At 46.2% G+C, this 20,676-nt stretch overlaps 1 protein-coding gene across 2 annotated transcripts in view; it reads right to left on the reverse strand.

Moving 5' to 3' along the window:
* The window catches only part of USP43 (ubiquitin specific peptidase 43), an 84,138-nt gene that overhangs the window by 8,941 nt on the left and 54,521 nt on the right, over positions 1 to 20,676 (reverse strand). Inside the window, exons 10-14 of one of the 2 annotated variants that reach the window (XM_017531442.2) lie at positions 17,548 to 17,625; positions 16,571 to 16,697; positions 16,131 to 16,464; positions 8,939 to 9,097; positions 6,940 to 7,104 (exon numbers count right to left, since the gene is read on the reverse strand). In XM_017531442.2, the coding sequence (XP_017386931.1) occupies positions 6,940 to 7,104; positions 8,939 to 9,097; positions 16,131 to 16,464; positions 16,571 to 16,697; positions 17,548 to 17,625 (863 nt within the window). Of the gene's footprint in view, positions 1 to 6,939; positions 7,105 to 8,938; positions 9,098 to 16,115; positions 16,465 to 16,570; positions 16,698 to 17,547; positions 17,626 to 20,676 lie in introns of both variants that reach the window. The other variant, XM_017531441.2, reaches the window with a different exon arrangement.

Consider the following 20,676-nt stretch of genomic DNA (forward strand, 5'->3'; position numbering starts at 1 on the left):
CACCACTCCCAGAAATCACTGGATTTTTCAACCATCTCAGAAATTCCAAAACAGGTTTTAAAATCTGTCACCATTTTAGTCCAACCCCAAGAGGGAAAGCTCCCTGAGGAACCAAGGCGCAATCTCTCTTCACGTGAAAGAGATTCTAATCTGGAATGTATGTTTAAAGAGCCTGGGAACGAGGATCTAGCACCCAGAGAGAACGGGTCTATTTTCAGCCCCACCACTTTCAAGGGTGAGCTTCATGACCAGGTATATGTGACTGATTGCTTCACACCGAGGCTAATTTCCCCTGGGTAGGGCTATAAGGTCACCTCTCCCAAGGGTTTTGGGGACTGAATTAGATAATGTGAGTAAAATGTGCGCAAGGGTCTGCAGGCCAGTGATCACCCCTCCCCCAGCCCTCTCAGGGGGGCTCTGAGGGGTTTTTCTAGAGCTTTGCCTGACATCTGTCTGAATACCATGTAAAAAACTTGGACCATCCTTTGAATTGCCTCCTCCTGGGAGGGTGCCAAGCACATTTCTCCTTGGGAGAACTGAGAAATGGCCTGAGGTCCTTCATCATTAAACATTTTTGAGCCTACCATAGGCAGTGCGGACAGCGATGAACCAGCTTGAGAAAGAACATCTTTTTTGTTGCAGACACTATTTTTTTTTTTGACTCAGAATTTTGCTCTTGTTGCCCAGGCTGGAGTGCAATGGTGCAATCTCAGCTCACTGCAACCTCCACCTACTGGGTTCAAGCGATTCTCCTGCCACAGCCTCCTAAGTAGCTGGGATTATAGGCATCAGCCACGTCGCCCAGCTGTAGACACAATTTTAGATGTACAATCGTGAAAATGCAAGGGGAAAACAAATGTCCAGACAGGACAAGTCAAAACATACTGCATGAAATAGTGTGCCTGCACAGAAACGTGTTCTAAGGAAATCAGACAACTCCAAGATGCACAGACACGCTGAGAGTGTCGTGTCTACTCGTGAAATTCTGGCAGCCCAAATGCCACACGCTGGGGAGTGAATTAACCGAACTCTGACACATAAATCACCGTAAACCAGAGGTGTGGACTCAATGAGAATCTAAAACCACTTGTGGCTTTAAGATTCTATCATCGTCTCTATTCACTCATAAATACGTAACCAGAGCCAGGTACACACCTAGTACAGTAACTATTTGGAGCATCATTGTTAGGCTCCTAATAACTGGGACTTGAAACAAAACAACATCTAACGCAACCAATTTTCCCATAGACCAAGTGATATAAACAATAGTTAAGCTCCTACAGCATAGTTCTGGTCCCAAAAGCATTACCGAACTTCTACATAAACACCAAATCACTTCTATTATTAAACATTGAAAGAAATGTGAGTTGTATATACATTTAAGAAAGAGTAGCAAGTAAGATAATTATTTGCCCACTTATTCCAGCTCAGGGTCATGAATGGCCAGAACCAGCCCTGGACAGGCCCCTCCCATTTGAGGGTGACTCACGTTCACTCACACTGAGACTGTGCAGACAATCAGATTACCTAATGGTACCTAATGGTACTAGAGGACCCGGAGAAAACCTACACAGACATGGAGAGAATGAGCAAACTGCATTCTCCAGCAGTTCCGGCTGGGAATCAATTACTTTTTCTCATCAACATTATAGTGAAATGACTGTTGAATGAAATGACATTATTTAAGGACCTGCTGTACTGTGTTGGGTAATTGGATACCAGGGTGACATAAAGTATAACCAAATAAGCAGCTGATGAATACACACACACACACACACACACACACACACACACACACACACACAATGCCCAAGCAATTCCTAGGCATACACCCAACAGAAATGCAGACATGTGGACACCAAGGGCATGAACAAAAATGTTCATAGTAGGACTACTGGTAATGGCTGCAAACCAGAAACAACTCCAAAACCTAACCATAATATAAAATGTAAACTATTGTTACAATGTAAGAACTGGTTTTTTTTTTTTTAATTATTCTTTTTTTGAGAGGGAGTGTTGCTCTATTGCCCAGGCTAGAGCGCAGTGGTGCAATCTTGGCTCACTGCAACCTTCGCCTCCTGGATTCAAGTGATTCTCCTGCCTCAGCCTCCAGAGTAGCTGGCATTACAGGTACGCGCCATTGTGCCCAGCTAATTTTTCTATTTTAGTAGAGATGGGGTTTCACCATGTTGGTCAGGCTGGTCTCAAACTCCTGACCTCAAATGATCCACCTGCCTCGGCCTCCCAAAGTGCTAGGATTACAGGCATGAGCCACCACGCCTGGCCCAATGTAAGAAATTTTAATAAGAGAAACGGTGAGATTCACCAAGTAGCAGACATTGCAGATAGCTTCAGAGCAAAACTTGCAAGGATTTTTGGAGAATCCATAAATAACTCAAATCTATAACAACCATAAATCTGTAACAATTCAGGGAGCTTCTCTTGATGACCAAGCCAGACTTCTCCAGGTCAGACCACGAGGCTAGCCTCTGCAACAGATTCCAGCCCATGGATGATCGTAGCTGCAGAAGAAAGGAGGTGGTTCTCCCACCTCACTCTGTACGCCCTCTTCTCTAAGCCAGTTTGCCTTTTTATTGACAATTGTCAACAGACAACAGTTTGTGTGCTCTCTCTCTCTCATAAGTAAATTTCTGTGCAGAGAACTATGTTATCTCCAAGCTGTTTTTTATTTAAAACAATAATGATTGAGAGCGATACAAAGGGGCAGGGTACTAGAACATTTTATTTTTTAATCTGGTACATGAAGATGTTCATTTATGAAAATTTATCAGATGTATACTTAACATACTTTAAGTATTGAAGGATTAATATACTTTACTAACATATACTTATATATATTTCATATATCTAATTGTATGCAATATGTAAAGTATACTAATCACAAGTATATATAATATTTCTATATATGATAGTTCTATATATTTAACATTTCTATTAAGATGGTATTTAAGAAATAAGGAACTCAAAAAATAATTTGAACATGTTACCACTTTCTGGCTGAAGGAGCACAAAGGCTAAATAAAGATCTTACACACGCACACACACATACACACACACACACACAAAGACATGTAGACACACACAAGCACAAACAAAACACACACATACACACAAACATACACAGACACATATACACAGAGACACAGACACACACACACAGACACACAGACACAGACACATAGAAACACACACAGAAACACACACACACAGAGACACAGGCACACACAGAGACACACAGGCACACACACAGACACATACACACGGAGACACACACAGACACACACAGACACAGAGACACACACACAAACACACACAGAAACACATAGACACACAGGCATACACACAGAGGCACACAGAGACATAGACACGCACAGAGACACAGACACACAGAAATATACAGAGACACACAAGCACACACACAGACACATACAGAGACACACACACACAGACACACACATATACACACAGAAAGACACACAGACACAAACACACATACAGACACATATACACAAAGACATACACAGAGACACCGACACACACACACACACACACACACACACATACACACAGAGACACACACACAGACACATAAACACACAGAGACACAGAGATACACACACACAAAGATACAGACTCACACACACACACACACACACACACACAAACACACACAGTTCTTACATTGGTTTTTCGGTTTGTTTGTTTTTTTGATTCAAGGTCTTGCTCTGTCACCCAGTCTGGAGTGCAGTGGTATGCCCCCAGCTCACTGCAGCCCTAACTTCCCAAGCTCAAGAGATCCTTCCACCTCACCCTCTTGAGTAGCTGGGACAACAGGCACAGGCCACCCTCCCTGGCTTTTTATAGAGATCAGGTCTCACTATGTTGCCCAGGCTAGTCTTGAACTCTTGGACTCAAGCGATCCTCCCACCTTGGCCTCCCAAATGTTGGGATTCCAGGTGTGATCCGACATGCTCGGGCTTGAGGACTTTGTTTCTGTGGTGATCCCCTTGTTCCCAGCACTGTCATCAACATCTCCCTGTAGACCTGATCATCTCAATGCATCTCTACTATCTCTGACTTGTCAGCCCGCCTTCCTTCGGTCACCTTGCCTGGTGGAGTGTGTACACACTGTGCTTCCTCAACCCCAGCCTCTGGTCCACCTGCTGCAGGAGGGCCTCCCTTCTCTCCAGCCATGGCAGATGCTCCTGACAAGTCCCTGGTGGCCTTCCAGCCTGATGGAACCTACCCATCCTCACCTTACTCAGCCTCTCAGCAGCATTCAGCACAGTTGGCTGCTTCCTTAAGATTCTCTTTTTTGCATCTGTCAACCACACTCACCTGGTTTTCTTCCCATCACTGGCTGCTCCTTTTCAGTTCCTTTGTTGGCCTCTCCACCTTTGCTCAACACTTAGTTGCTGGAGGGCCCCCAGGTTTGGTCTCAGGCTTTCATTCTTTTCCATCTATACTATTTCCCCAGGAGAGCTCAGCCAACACAATGACTTTCCATTTCATCTATATGCTGATGACTCTCAAATATTTCTGTCCACTCCCCAGTTATCATGCCAATGTGATGCCAACCCCTGGGCTGTGGACCAATACTGATCTGTGGCCTGTCTGGGACCAGGACACACAGCAGGAAGTGAGTGGTGGGCAAGTGAGCAAAGCTCCATCTGCATTGAAAGCTGCTAATTACTGCCTGAGCTCCGCCTCCTATCAGATCAGCAGGGGCATTAGAATCTCATAAGAACACAAAGCCTATTGTGAACTATGCATGCCAGGGATATAGGTTGTGTGCTCCTTAGAAAAATCTAATGCCTGATGTTCTGAGGTGGAACAGTTTCATCCCAAAACCATCCTCATCCCAAGTCTGTACAAAAATTGTCCTCCATGAAACTGATCCCTGGTGCCAAAAAGGTTGGGGACTGCTGTCTTACAGGATTCTTAAAATTACTATGTAAAAAGACATGGGAATTCATTCAGGGTAGTGGGAACAATATTAAGGGAAAAAATATTAGAGGAAATTACAGAATAGTCTCAAACCCTTTCAGAAGGCCCAAGGGTTTTTTCTATAGTTCTCGGCTGAAGACAGCCACAGTCTAGGAGCCACAGAAATTAGGGTGTAAATACAAAGGAATGTGAGTAGTTTACCTAGCTAGCTTGTTTACTCATGTGGTCTTAAAACTAAGCTTTGAGCCAGAATGGTCCTCTCAGAGGGAGGTTGACCAGGGAGATTACCCTCTAATGGTATTTGCTTTGAGCATCTGAACCTGGCATGTCTTTAATCTTTCTCTACAAATGTGTTGACTTAAAGCCTCTGTTATTAAATCTATGATGAATAAATGAGGGGAGGGTGAACTAGTCAGGGTCACGTAGGTGCTATCTCTTTTTCTGAGTGGCTCACAGCCCCTTGGCACAGTTGATGACTGGAAATTTGTGTCTGAGTGCATTTATTCATCCATCACGCAGCTGGGGTCTGTCGGATGGACCCCGGTAGAAAAAATTAACTTCCCTCCAAAATTGGCTGTTCCTACCCAACTTTCTCCCATCTCATGAACTGTGCAGCTCCTTCCTCTCATTATTTAGACCCTAAGCAAGGAGTTAACCTTGACTATTCTCTTTCCTTCACACCACACACCCCACATCAGCAAATCCTAGCAGCTCTAGCTTCAAAATACATCCAGTTTGACCATCTCTTACCTAACATACTAGTTCAAGCCACGACTGTCTCCCACCTGGATATAACCATGTGAGTCTCCTGACTGGCCTTCCTACACCCCCACTCTTCCTCCTGTGATGTATTCTCCAAACACTAGCCAGAGCGGACGCTCTAAAAACTATATATCACATCAAATCACTTCCCTGCTCAAAACTCTCCAGTAAGCTAAAAAAGTTGATCTTATGGAGGTAGGGAGTAGATGGTTCCCAGAGGCTGGGATGGGGGAGTGGACAGAGAGAGATGGGTTAATAGGTACAAATATACAGTTAGATAAAATAAGCTCTCATGTTCAATAGCACAGAAAGATGACTACAGTTAATGACAATATAGGTCTATTTCAAAACAGCTAGAAAAGATCTGAAATGTTCCTGGCACAAAGAAATGACAAATACTTGAGGTGATGAATATTCTAAATACCCTAGTTTGATAATTACACATTGTATGCATGTATCAAAATATCACATGTACCTCGTATATATGTACAATTGTATGTCAATTTTTAAAAAATAATGATTTAAAGCAGAAGCATTAAAAATAAATAAATAAAAATTTAAAAAACACCTCTCCACTTGCTATCCACTACACTTGGAATAGAGCCCAAACTTTACACCTCAAGCTCAGGAAGGTAGGTTCCAATATGGCCCCTGTCCACTTCTGCTCTCTCTGCTCCTGGGTGTCTCTGCTCCAGCCACAGCTCTGGTTTCTTCCGCCCTTCACATATCCCACGCCCACTGCCCCCCTTCACCTTGGATGGCTCCTCTCCTGGAGCACACACCTAGCTCCACACAAGTCACTCTCTCTCACTCAGGGCTCTGCTCAGTGTCATCCCTAGAAAGCTGTTCCCCACTAGCCCTATCTACCGGGCCCTGTGCACCTTCCCTCCCCCACCCTCAGCCTCGATGCCCTCTTCCCTAATTCTCTTTGTCATTCTCTCTTCTTTAAGTACCAGGTTCCCATGTTTACTTGTTTATGACAGCAAGCTACATGGGGGCAGAGAAAAGGCACCTGTGGCTGGAGAGCAGAGGACAGGGAGAAGCAGACAAGGACAGGTCATAGAAGACCCCACTTAAGGGATGAACAAACCTCTTGAAATGACGGACTCCTTCCGTTCAAGGCTATGATGTGATAGCTCTTTCAATGCAGAGCAGTCACCACGGACATTACAGAAAATTAAAATAAATGAAGCAATTTAACCAACATACCCTTTTCCTGGTTGCAGAGGCTGTTGGTGAAGATGGGAGGGTCAGGAACCTGGGGCAGGGAGGGGCAGGGGGCAGAGCTCCAGGACAGCAGGCTTCCCCTCGTGCTGCCAGTGTTGCTCCCGAGCCGCAGGAGCCAGTGATCAGACAGGGAGGAGCTGGTTGAGCCTGCGGAGTAAGCACAGAGAGGGAGGCTACACCCAACTCCAGCCCTTCAGAGTCCTAGGGGAGCATCTCACAGCCAGATCCCCATTTTGGCCCCATCCTTCAACCCTGGAATGCAAAACCAGAGCAGAACTGCAGAAACCAGTCAATGACCAGAGGGGAAACCTGTGGGGTTTGGGTACCCATGTGACTAAGCTTAAAAGTTTAGGGAGAGGCATTTGAGCACAAAAAGGCAAGTATGGGCCAGGTGCAGTGGCTCCCGCCTATAATCCCAGCCCTTGGGGAGGCTGAGGTGAGCAGATAACCTGAGGTCAGGAGTTCGAAACCAGCCTGGCCAACATGGTGAAACCCCATCTCTACTAAAAATATGAAAAATTAGCCAGGCATGGTGGCGGGCACCCGTATTTGGGAGGCTGAGGCAGGATAATCACTTGAACCTGAGAGGTAGAGGTTGCAGTGAGCCGAGATCACACCATTGCCCTGCAGCCTGGGCAACAAGAGCAAAACTCTGTCTCAAAAAATAAAAAACAAAGAAAAGTATGTTGACAAGCATTGAAATGCATTCCATGAAATTATTTGTTACCAGCTTTGGCATCCTAAATATGTTTTTTGTTTGTTTTTTTTTCCAGAGCCAAAGGTCAGGAAAGGCTACTCACAGCTGTAGCCAGAGCCAGAGTAACAGCATTTTATTGCCAGCACTAGTCCCCAGGACGCACAGTTGAACAGGTCATAAGCCATGTTACAAAAGTGTATCCCAAGTTTAGGGAAACCAAATCTTTTACAATGGGCATTAAGGATGCCTACCCTTTGCTCCATAGGGAGACATTACTTTTATTATACTGGACAGTAAGAAAACCTTCCTTTCTCTAATATGACAGGTTTTTAATTCTTCTTTCAATATCTCCTTCTATAAATGGAAGCCAGACTTGCATTAGGATTGATTTAGACCTGCTGAGAACTCTTGGATTTATTCGACCATTTTCTGACAACTGTTAGGAGAAAATCTGGGTTTTTTTTTTTTTTAATGATCTCTTGTGCCAAAGACAAGGACGGCTGGTTTGCAGCATCAAACAAATCACACAAAAGGATCAGCTTTGGCACTTTCTCCAGACTTGCAAGCAAGTTTGAGGCTGTCTAATAAATGAATTGCTGAAGTGCAGCAGTGTGTAAACAGCTACGCTTCCTGAAAAGGACCTGCATCCTTTATAGCTGTCCTCCCTTTTACAGGACTGACATCAGTTCATACTGCACACATCAAATAAAACCTAGTGTGATACGAGTCTGACTAGGAATATGGAATTCCACCCTGCTAAGCGTCAACTGCCTTGAATACAAATAATTATTCTTTTCCCCTTTCCTGAATTATAATACACCCATCCCATATCCTGACAAATGAGCAACGAGCCTGTGCTGCTCAGGTTTTGATAGCAGCAGCAGGGCTTCCTCTTCCTTGATGTTTAACTGAGCATCTTCCCTTTCTTTTTTTCTCTTTTTGAGACGGAGTCTCGCTCTGTCGCCAGGCTGCAGTGCAGTGGTGCAGTCTCAGCTCACTGCAACCTCCTCCTCCCAGGTTCAAGCGATTCTCCTGCCTCATCCTCCTGAGTAGTTGGGACTAGAGATACCCACCAACATGCCGGGCTAATTTTTTGTATTTTAGTAGAGAAGGGGTTTCACCATGTTGGCCAGAATGGTCTCGACTTCCTGATTTTGTGATCCACCCACCTCGGCCTCCCAAAGTGCTGGGATTACAAGTGTGAGCCAGTGTGCCTGCCCACATCTTCCCAGTTCTTAAAGTGACTCCCCAGAGCCCGCTCCTGTAATGAGCAGCAGCACCTACCTCTCATGGAGCTGCTGGCTGACCAGGGAGGGATGCTGTTCCGCTTCTGATAGAATAGAATGTAAGCCCCTCTGGTGTTGATCTCATCTTCTTGAAGCGGTTCCACCGTGCTGTCATCGTAACTGTACCACTGGCCATCCAGAGAGTTCCGGCAGTAGGCTGCAAAGGTCCCCACCCCAAGTCTCAGTTATTGGAACCCCAAAAGGCAGGAAGACACTTCCCACTGGCATCGCTGAAAAAGTGACATGCTTAAGCCAGAATAAGAAAACAACAGTCCATTTTTGGCCAGAAATGAATTTTTTTGGAATCAGAAAAGATCAATAAGTTATACCCACTTACTGATAAAGAACACTGTTACTATTTTCATTTTATTTATTTATTTATTTTTGAGACGGAGTTTCGCTCTTTTGCCCAGGCTGGAGTGAAGTGACGTGATCTCGGCTCACTGCTACCTCCGCCCTCTGGGTTCAAGCGATTCTCCTGCCTCAGCCTCCTGACCTCGTGATCCACCCGCCTCGGCCCCCCCAAAGTGCTAGGATTACAGGCACTCGCCACCACACCTGGCTAATCTTGTATTTTTAGTAGAGACAGGGTTTTACCATGTTGGCCAGGCTGGTCTCAAACTCCTGACCTCAGGTGATCCACCCACCTTGGCCTCCCAAAGAACTAGGATTACAGGCGTGAGCCACTGTGCCCAGCCAAGAGTGCTGTTATTTTAAGTTGAATATTCTAGCCCTTCCTCAGGCAAAATCTGTAATAAAAGGGAGCTCCCAAGTTAGGTAGCCAGACAATAATGTCTGTTCACCCAATTCTTCTCAGAAGCTTCAAAATGCACATCTCTGATTAAGTATACAATACAAGTGAAAATGAGAATCACAATTGGGATTATGGCATTCCTCTTTTCCTACCTAAGAACTAGTCAAACATCTAAGGAAAGTTCACAAATATTCTCCCCACTTCTCAGACAACTACAAAATATCCTTTTCCTTGCCCTCTACATCTCAGTCAATGACAGCATAACCCAGCAATCTGGAGGTTAGCAAACTTTTCCCCTAAGGGACCACATGACAATTATTTAGGCTTTGCAGGTCACATATGGCCACATATGTTCTCTGTCGCACATTCTGCTTGTCTTTCTCCCACCTATAAAACTGTAAAAACCATTTTTAATCCAGAGACTATTAATAAAAACAATAACAACAACAACAAAAGCAGGCCCTAGATTGGATCCAGCTCTGGGCCACAGTCGCTGACCTCCGCGCTAATCCAAGCCAGCCACCTAGAAGCTCATCTTTGCTCTTGCTTTTCCCTTCCACCCCACACCTGGTTCAAAGGCCAGATCTACTGATGCTGCTTCCCAAATCTATCTCGACTATCTTGATTGTCAACACCAACATCTCAGCCAACGGTGTCTCTTGCTAGAGCCCCTGAAACCTCTTCCTAACTGGAGTGCCAACTTCCAATCTTGTTCCCTTCTGTGTAGAACAGAGCAAGTAGTTTGATTTGTACACTAGATTATGTCTTCACTCCTCTGCTTAAATAAAACCTTTAAATGGGCCGGGCGCGGTGGCTCACACCTGTAATCCCAGCATTTTGGGAGGCCGAGGTGGGCAGATCATGAGGTCAGGAAATCGATAGCATCCTGGCCAACATGGTGAAACCCCATCTCTACTAAAATACAAAAAATTAGCCAGGAGTGGTGGTGTGCACCTGCAGTCCCAGGTACTCAGGAGGCTGAGGCAAGGGAATCACTTGAACCGGGGAGGTAGAGGTTGCAGTGAGCCGAGATGACACCACTGCATTCCAGCCTGGTGACAGGGCAAGACCCCATCTCAAAAAAGCAAACAAAAAAAAACCTTTAAATGATTTATCACCCCTTTGGGAAAAATGCAAACTCCCATCCATGGCCTCAAGTGTTCTGCCCACTTCTCCAGCCCTTCGTCACTCACCCCTGACCTGCTGCACTTCACACAGGCTCTCATCATGTCTTAAACACACCAAATGCTTTCTGCCCCAGGGCCTTTGCACATGCTAGGAGCTCTGCTCATAATGCAATTCCTCCCATTAGTCACATAGCTAGTTCTATCTATCTCATCCTCAGCTCTAAGCTTGCATGTGACATTCTCAGAAAGGCCTTATGTCTACCACAGACACAATCAATCAATCAGTCAATCATTCACTACCTTCAGAATGTCAGGTAGTGAAAAGTGCTAAAATGGCAAGCGCCTTTTCATTGTCTGTCTCCAAAGTGAGACTGAAGTCCCATAAGGGCAGGCCTCGTGTGTCTTGTTCATCATTGAAGCTCTAGCACCTCATGCAGGGTCTGGCATAGAATGGGTGCTTCACAGATATTTGTGCAATAAATTAATGACCAGGGATCCTGGATTTCTATATAGTTTGATGCCTTCCAAATTGCCAGCCATCGGCCCATCCGGGCGCTGGTAATCACTGCACTTACAAAAAAAATAAATAAATAATAAAAATTTTAAAATTCAATAATATCTTATTCTGGAACATAATGGACGAAGGTATATCACATATAGTAAATGTAATTATCGTCTCATGAAATTCTGTTTAGCCGGAATCCACGTATGTACACATAAACACACATATGCACGTACGTAAATGGATAGGCACACAGGTCATGATGGAACACAGTATCTCCTTTAGCCATTTAGTCAAGTGCCTCATCCTAAGATTTTATTTCATTTAACAGCTTTTAAGTTTATTTTGATATGCAAAATGGCAAAAAAAAAAATCTACTAAAAACATAAAATACATCTATGGTATGATAACAATTAGGTAAAAGTAGGCAGTAGCTTGAAAGCTACCAATTGTTGGGGCCTACAGTATGAGAAGCATCTTACACATGTTAGTTCTAGTCATAAAAATTCCTGGAAGTCAGGTGTCCTCATTCCCTCATTGCATGATGACTGCCTGGTACCAACATAGCCATGGACGTAAGTGTCAGGAGGACTCCATTCCTCCTGGAAGCTTTCAGGGAAAATCTGTTTTCTTGCCCTCTCCTGCCTCTTGAAGCCACCCACAGTCCTGGCTCCTTCCATCTTCAAAGCCAACAGTGAGGAGTTGAGGTTGAGTCCTTCTCACTTGGCATCACTCTCTGACTCTTCTACCTCCCTCTTCCACACTTAAAGGGCTCTGTGATTCTATTTGGACCTCCTGGGCCATCCAGGGCCATCTCTGTATCTTAAGGTCAGTAGACCTTAGCCACCTTGACTCTCCCTGGCCACGTAACCTCACATCATCACGAGTTCTTAGGATTAGGATCATGACATATGTGGGAGAGCATTATTCCTCCTACCACGGAGGGCAAAAGTTCACATACACAAAATAACACGATGCACAAACTTGTTCACAGGAGAATTATAATAAAAATTTGGAAATAACCTAAATGTCCATGAATAGGGGATGGGTGAAAGAAACAGTGGATCACACATACCATGAAACACCAAGCAAACGGAAGAAAAAAAGAAAGAATGCTGTAGATTTCTATGTTCCAATATAGAAAGACTCTCAGATAGATTAGCAAGTGCCAAAAGCCAGGTGTAGGACTATGAACATAGTATTTACCTTGGTGTTTGAAAGGGAGCAGAGGGGGTGAAGTTTGGGAATATCTCTATGTGTGCCTGCCTGTGTCTGCACACAGAGGCTGTGGAGGGATCCACAGAAAGCTAATAAGGGGATTGGAGTGAATGGACAGGAAAAGTGGGTAGGGGCAAGGCTGTTCGGTGTGTACTTTTTTAAACATCACAGGAATGTATGATCTATCCAAAAATTAAATTTAGCCTTCTGCATCTGCAGACCCTGGGGGTTCCCCGCCCGCTGGGGATGTCAGGTCTCACCGCTATCACTGCTGCTTTGCCACCCCATTCCCCTTAATAAAATGGTTTGACCCCCACTTCCATCCAAAAACGTAATTGAAAAATGAACACGAAGAGCCTGGGCACGGTGGTTCACACCTGTAATCCCAGAACTTTGGGAGGCTGAGGTGGGAGGATCACTTGAGGTCAGGAGTTTGAGACCAGCCTGGCTAAGATGGTGAAACCCTGTCTCTATTGAAAATACAAAAATTAGCCTGGTGTGGTAGCAGGCGCCTGTAATCCCAGCTACTTGGGAGGCTGAGGCAGGAGAATCACTTGAACCTGGGAAGCAGAGATTACAGTGAGCTGAGATCACACTACTGCACTCTAGCCTGGGTGACTCCGTCTCAAAAAAAAAAAAAAAAAAAAAAAAAAAGCATAAAGATATTTCACAGACCCGAAGATCGCATGTCTGCAGACACACAGGTCCTCTGAATGCTCAACATAAGCAATGAAAAAGACCCACAGGTAAAAACACTCCATGAAATCCCAGAGCACCTGTGATAAAGAACCTGAAAGCTTCCAGAGAGAAAAATATATCTAGACAAAGGAATAGAAATAAACTGGCCCGACCCATTCTCAACAGCAAAACCCCACTCCAGACCCATTCTACATGGAATAACATTGCTGATTTTATTTCTTTAATTTTTTGAGGCAGAGTTTTGTTCTGATGCTCAGGTAACCTCTACCTCCCAGGTTCAAGATATTCTCCTGCCTGAGCCTCCTCAGTAGCTGGGACTACAGGCACACGCCACCACACCCAGCTAATTTTTGTATTTCTATTTTTAGTAGAGATGGGGTTTCACCATGTTGGTCACGATGGTCTCGATCTCCTTACCTCATGATCTGCCTGTCTCAGTCTCCCAAAGTGCTGGGATTATAGGCATGAGCCACTGCACCCCACCAACATTGTCGATTTTCAATCAAGAACTTTGTGTCCCACCAGGCTGTCAATCAGGTGTGGGAATAAAGACACTTTCTGACATGTAAGCACTCCACAGGTCAAGCTCCCATCACCCTTTCCTAGGAAGCCACTGAGGGTGTGCTTCACCTAATGAGGGAGTTGACCCTCATCTACAACACCCTACATGGCTTGGGGACTTGTTCATATCACAAGTCACTCATCTTGGCAGGGCAGAAGCTACTGGCCCAGTAGCCAGAGTGCCCAGGTTTGAAGCCCTGGCTGTGTCATTGAACGGGCAGTGCAGACTGTCTTGAGGGAGGGAAAGATGGTGTATGTTGATACAAATGAGAGCAAATGGCCCAGGTCTTACCCAGGGATGTGCTGGCTGTAGACAGTGCCCTGCCTCCCCCTTGCCAGCCCTCTCTTCCCCTTGGACTCCTCTGCCTTGGATTTTAGTATTAAGCAGGCTCTTTCCTGGCAGGCGGTGGCACAGTGTGTGTGCAAACAGGGACCCAGGAGATCTCTGGAAGGGGAACCTCCCAGGAGCTGTGTCCCTTCTGCTGCCAAATCACCACCCCCAAATTGGGCGTTCTACTCCTTAATGCTCACCCCAGGAGGGGTCTGGATCTTTCTTTTGATAAGGAAGGGTTCACACTGCATGCAAACGCCAACACTTCTCGCTCCTGCACTACTTCTGACTCCCCGCTGGGATTTTACATCACTGCCCTTAATTTATGTTGGGGCCACCCTGTGAGTTTATACATGAGGAGGCAGCACGTTCAGCCCAGGAAATGACAAGACCCAGGTTCCAGCTGTCCTTATTTTCACCATTCATGTGTATACAGGGACTCATTCAGCCATAAAAAATAAAAAATCTGAGTAACAGAGATGCCTCCCAAGATATATACAGGTGTCAAGGGATTCCTGCTGAGCTATTTTTGGCCCAGAGAAGTGAGACAGGGGAAGTGGCTAGACAAAATGGTCCCAATAGTTACAAAAGGGGCAAGCCCTCATCTGGAGCAGGGCAGCTGTGGAAAAATAGGTTGGCACCACACAGCAGCATGAGGCCACCACCGTGGGCGGCTTTGATGGCCCCCATAACCCTCACTGTGACCAGCCCAGGCTGGCCCAGCATAACTCCACCGTCCAAAGCATCTCTCTCCACTCAGGTGGTCCCTAGCCTGTTACTGCATCCTCATTTATCTTTATCCAGGGAGGTCTGTTCCCTCCATCCTCTGATGGCAGACATGATGCCGTAAACCCCTTAGACTCCTAAGGCTCACCCAGAAGGGCCCCCACACTATCTGCATGGTGGAAACACTCAATTGCTGCAGCTACCAATAGGTCTCCCACTGTCACTGAGATGTCCTGGTGAGAGAGAAGCAAATGATGACATCATCGAGAAAAATGATCAGTCACAACACTCTCTGAATGCACCCAAAGGGATGATTATGAGCAATTGAGAGAATCGTCTGGCCGTTTGTTTCTGCCCTTCCCTTCATCTGCTGCTCTGAAGTTCCCCAGAGGAATAAACATGAAAAGTACCCCATAGAATAAAAGGATGCCAAATCTGATAAGTAAGATTCCTCGAATTGAATCGCAGATGAGAATGAATGTCATTCTCCCAGTTCCAGTAATGACCCTCCCATATTTAATATGGTTGAAAATTCGGGCAGTAACTAACCTCTGTTTGTTGGTTTATTTGTTTTGGGGCAGGGTCTCACTCTGTTGCCCAGGCTTGAGAACAGTGGTACAATCATGGTTCACCACAGCCTCAGCCTCCTGGGCTCAAGAGATCCTCCCATCTCAGCTTCCTGAGTTAGCTAAAGCTACAGGTATAAGCCACAATGTCTAGCTCATTCTTTCATTTTTTGTAAAGAGGGGGTCTCATTTTTTTGCCTAGGCTGGTCTCGAACTCCTGACTGCAAGTTATTCTTCTACCTCAGCCTCCCAAAGTGCTGAGATTATAGGCATGAGCTACTGCATCAGGCCTAATTTTGTATATTCCAACCTCCAGCCCCACACAGGGCTGGCACCTCGTAGCCGATCAATAAATACTGGCCAGACTGAACAATCTCCTTTCTTAAAGTAAGGCTGATGCCCTCAGTATTACAGAGGTAGCCAAGTATGGTGATGAGGAGCATGGACTCCAGCCAGAGGGTCTGAGTTCAAATCCCAGTTCTGCCAATGCACGAGCTGTGTGCCCTCAACCTCAACTCTATCGCTGGGGCAAGATCCCCTCTGCTCCTGCACATGCCCTGGTATGTGGTAGGTGGGGGGTCAGGTCTCACTAAGTGCCCCAGGGAGCTCAGCATCCCAGCAGCACCTATTCTGGGGACATCTCGAGGCTGTGGCCACAGCTGCATGTGCAGAGAGGCAAGGCAAGGCTCACCTGTGTAATGCCCACCTTGCAGGTTGCCGTGGTGGTTGCAGACGGCATACAGGTCGTACAGGAAGTCCAGTGGGTAACTGGTGGGCAGGCAGCCCGGCTGCTTCCAGGAAGGCCAGGGGCCCAGCCCTGCCTCAGGGCTAGTGCTTCTCTGGGCCACGTGGGGAGCCATGTTGAGTCCAGAGAGCGGAAACTTCACCAGCGTGGAGAGCTTGTTTCTTCTCTCGCCGACCTGGCAGAACCTTTTCAGGTGGATGATGAGGATGTCAGGCAGCGTCCACAAACTCAGCTTCACCATCCCCTGCTGCAGGACTTGGCAGTGGGGACACTTCCAGGCATCGTCCTGGGCCAGCTGGAAAGGAAGCCAACCAGACTGTGAGACCCCCGTGGCACATGGCCAACCCACCAAAGGCAGCCAGCCCCCTTCCCGGCCGGGGCGTGGACCCCCAGGACGGGACCTGCTCCTCCTTGGTGTAGAACTGAAAACATTCATCCAAGGTACAGCTGTGCTGCCGGTGTGCCTGCTGCTGCTGCCACACGCTGTCGGCATCCTGCGCCCGCTCCTCCTGGAGGTTCCCGAACAGGCTGCACGGAGAGGACACCCACAGCGTTCAGGACTTTCCCGCTCCAAGGCGGGTTCCGTCTATGTCTCTACTCACAGCAAACCCGCCAGAAGGTATTGGCCAGGTGATGCTACCGTGCCCTGCCTATGGGTTCCTGGGGAGCTGCAGGCATCCTTCTGAGTGAGCACTATATTTTACTGGAATTCTCTCTCCCCCGCCAGCTCCTACAGGGACTAGGTCCTTGGCTTATTCATCTTTGTTTTCCTCATCCTAGCACAGGGGCCTGTACCTAGTAGTTGATCAATAAATACTTGCCAGAGTGAACAGTGTCCTTTCCTAAAGTAAGGCTGATGCCCTCTGCGTTACGGAGATTGCCAAGGTGATGAGGAGCACGGACTCTAGCCAGAGGGTCTACGTTCAAATCCCAGCTCTGCCAACATATGAGCTGTGTGCTCTCAAGCAATGGCTTAACCTCTCTGTGCCTCAGTTTCCACCTCTGAGAAATATGGATTACAGGGGTACCCACCTCAGACCACCCACACATAGGGTGTGATGAAGATTAAATAAATCTCATATATACACATGAAGTGTTCAGAGCAGTGACTGGCACGGGGTGAGTGGGCGGGTAACTCTGCTGTGACTGCGGTTATGACTCCTGACATCACCCACCACTGCCACTGCCACTCCATCCCCACCACTGTTATTTACATACAGAAAATTCTCACTCAGGTATCTCAGAGGAACAGAGTCCATTGGCCCAAGGATGTGAGCGCCCTGCCTGCAGCCATGCTGGGGGACCCTGCACCCAGGGAAATGTGGGCACAGACAGGCCCTGTCTCAGCTCTGCAGGAGGCAAACTCCCCTGAACTCACCGCTCCTTGACAGAGCCATCCCACTCCACCGCCAGCTTGACATGTGGAGGGCCTCCTGGCCTCCTGAGATGCAAAGCCCTGAGAAGAGAATAAGGGAACCCATCAGAAAATGCAGGGCCTCCTTCCCACAGCTCTTCAGGGCTCTGCCATCTCCCCGCAACCCGGGGACTGATGTTCCAAACAGAAATACCCAAAACTGCCTGTAAGCCAAGGTCAGCTCTCCTTGGGGGCTGCTAAGTGTACAGGAGACTCCATCTCAGACCTACGTCATAGTGCCCTCCCCTCACTCCCATGAGAGCTTGTGAGCTCTGTAGATTTGGGGCTACTTTGAGGAAATAGATCAGCTGTTCCACGGCAGCCTGGCTACCTTCTCAATGTCTATAGGGCATTTCCACTTGACCATCCTACTAATATTCAATACTGATGAAGCCCAAAGAGAACTAACTTTACCCCCAAAGCAATGCAGGAGGAGCACCGTTAAGCCCACCTCCACAACCTAAGAAGTCTTCTCCTTCCAAACCCTCCAGTGCAAAGAAAATCCCGGTGCCTGTCAACCTGTAGCTCTTTCCAACTACTTGGGCCCAGCCCATTTCAGACAAGGCGAGTCAGCCTCAAAACAGAAGAGATGGGAAGAGAGCAAAGTGGAGGACATGACGTTTTATCCTGAAATCAATAGGAACAGACACAAGTGACAGCAACATCCACACCCAAAGGGGTGTTTCAAATGTGTTGCAAGAAAAGGAGCAGTGTCAGATGAGTCCCAAACTATCACTAAGATGATTTGATACAAGGATTTGAGCCCATAGAAGGCACAAAGTCCTGTGACTGAGCATGGACAGGCCTGAGCTGGAGTTGTGGCACCTTCCTGCGTGTCTGGCAGAAGTTCTCCCAGCCTGGTGAGCCTTGATGGATTGGGACAAACACTGATTGCCCCCTCATTTTCCTGTAGACAGAGAGAACCATGCTGTGAGGATGTTGCTGCCTCCTCATCCTTACTCCTCCCAAAGGAGGAGAAGCGCCTTACCCAGTTGGTTGGATTATAGAAGAAGATGGGATCTACCTGCTGTCATCAGTCCTACTTATGTCTTTCAAGCTAGCCACCTGCCATTCTCCCCATTCCATGCCATGCGTTTCCTGGAAGCAGTGCTGCCTTGCAGGTGGAAGACTGAAAGTATGCGACGAATATTCCATTCTGAGGAGACAAACTGGGGACCCTTAGACCTAAGCTTCTTTCTTTCGGTCCGCCAAGTTCTCCATTTCTACAATGAGGAAGACCTTTCACTGGGCGGGATCTGCCTTGGCGGGGTCAGCAGGTGCATCATTTAATTCCTGGAGAACACATTTGAAAGTCCAAATTGGACTCACATCTAAGCTGCATCCTTAAATCAGTCTTACCAATAAACCTAAAATTTTCGTCTATTTCTGCCTCAATCCACAGTCTAGTTTTCAACTGGAATTTAAACATGGGAGTGGAAAAGGAAAACTGGTAGCTTCATGCTCCAAGTTTATTGTACGAAACTCCTCAGGTCACAGAAAGAAAGAGGTGGGCTGTAGCCCACCTTCCATCTTTACATGGAAATCAGATTGTCACTAGAGGGTGAGATTGTCTCCCCTGACCACAATTCTGATACAAACAGGAAAGAGGGCTTTATTCGATGCTTATGGAGTGAAGCTATCCCAAGAAATGTACATAACTAACAGTCTCCACCCTAAGGGACTGATAGGCTAATGGGAGGGGCACACAGAGAGATCATTCTAATGCACCCAGGCGTCTGGGGACTCAGAGGACACACACCCCAGAGTTCTCTGGAGGACAGATGGGCAGGACTTGGCCAGAGGAATGACTAAAACCTCAAAAGCAAATGCAACATAAACAAACAATGAAAAATGGAACTTAATTAAACTAAAGAGGTCTGCACAGCAAAAGAAGCTATCAACAGAATAAACAGGCAGCCTACAGAATGGGAGACAATTTTTACAAACTACGCATCTGACAAAAGACTAATATCCAGAATATATAGGGAACTTAAGTCAACAAAAACAAATAACGCTATTAACAAGTGGGCAAAGAACATATTAAAAGTGGCCAAGAAACACATTAAAAAGTGCTCAACATCACTCATCCTCAGGGAAATGCAAATGAAAGCCGCAATGAAATACCATCTCACATCAGTCAGAGGGCTACTATTAAAAAGTCAAAAAAATAACAGATATTGGCGAGGATGCAGAGAAAAGAGAATGCTTAGACACTAATGATGGGAATGTAAATTAGTTAAACTCCTTTGGAAAAAAGTATGGTGATTTCTCCAAGAATTAAAAAGAGAACTACTATTCAACTCAACAATTCCACTCCTGGGTATCTACCCAAAGGAAAATAAATCATTGTGTCAAAAAGACACCAGCACTCACACATTTATCACAGCACTAGTCATAATAGTAAGGCCATGGCATCAAACTGAGTATCCATCAATGGTGGATTGGATAAAGAAAATGTGGTACACATAAGACATAGAACAACACACAGAAAAAAAAAAAAAAAAAAAAAAAAAAAAAAAAAAAAAAAAAAAAAGAAAGAAAAAGAAAAGAAAAAGAAATCATTGCTTTTGTTTGTTTGTTTTTTTATAGAGATGGGGTTTCACCATATTGGCCAGGCTGGTCTTGAACTCCTGACCTCATGATCCGCCTGCCTCGGCCTCCCAAAGTGCTGAGATTACAGGCGTGAGCCGCCATGCCCAGCCAAAATTATGTTTTTTGCAGAAACATGAATGAAGATGGAGGCCATTATCCTCAGTGAATAAATGCAGAAATAGAAAATCAAGTACCACATGTTCTCACAAGTGGGAGCTAAACCACGGTACACATGGACATAAAGATAGAAACAATTGGGCCAGGCACGGTGGCTCAAGCCTGTAATCCCAACACTTTGGGAGGCCGAGGCGGGTGGATCACGAGGTCAAGAGATCGAGACCATCCTGGACAACATGGTGAAACCCCGTCTCTACTAAAAAAAATACAAAAAACATTAGCTGGGCATGGTGGCGCGTGCCTGTAATCCCAGCTACTCAGGAGGCTGAGGCAGGAGAATTGCCTGAACCCAGGAGGCGGAGGTTGCGGTGAGCCGAGATCGCG

This window comes from Cebus imitator, unplaced genomic scaffold (assembly GCF_001604975.1).
Source record: "Cebus imitator isolate Cc_AM_T3 unplaced genomic scaffold, Cebus_imitator-1.0 Scaffold72, whole genome shotgun sequence".
NCBI classification, from domain to species: domain Eukaryota; kingdom Metazoa; phylum Chordata; class Mammalia; order Primates; family Cebidae; genus Cebus; species Cebus imitator.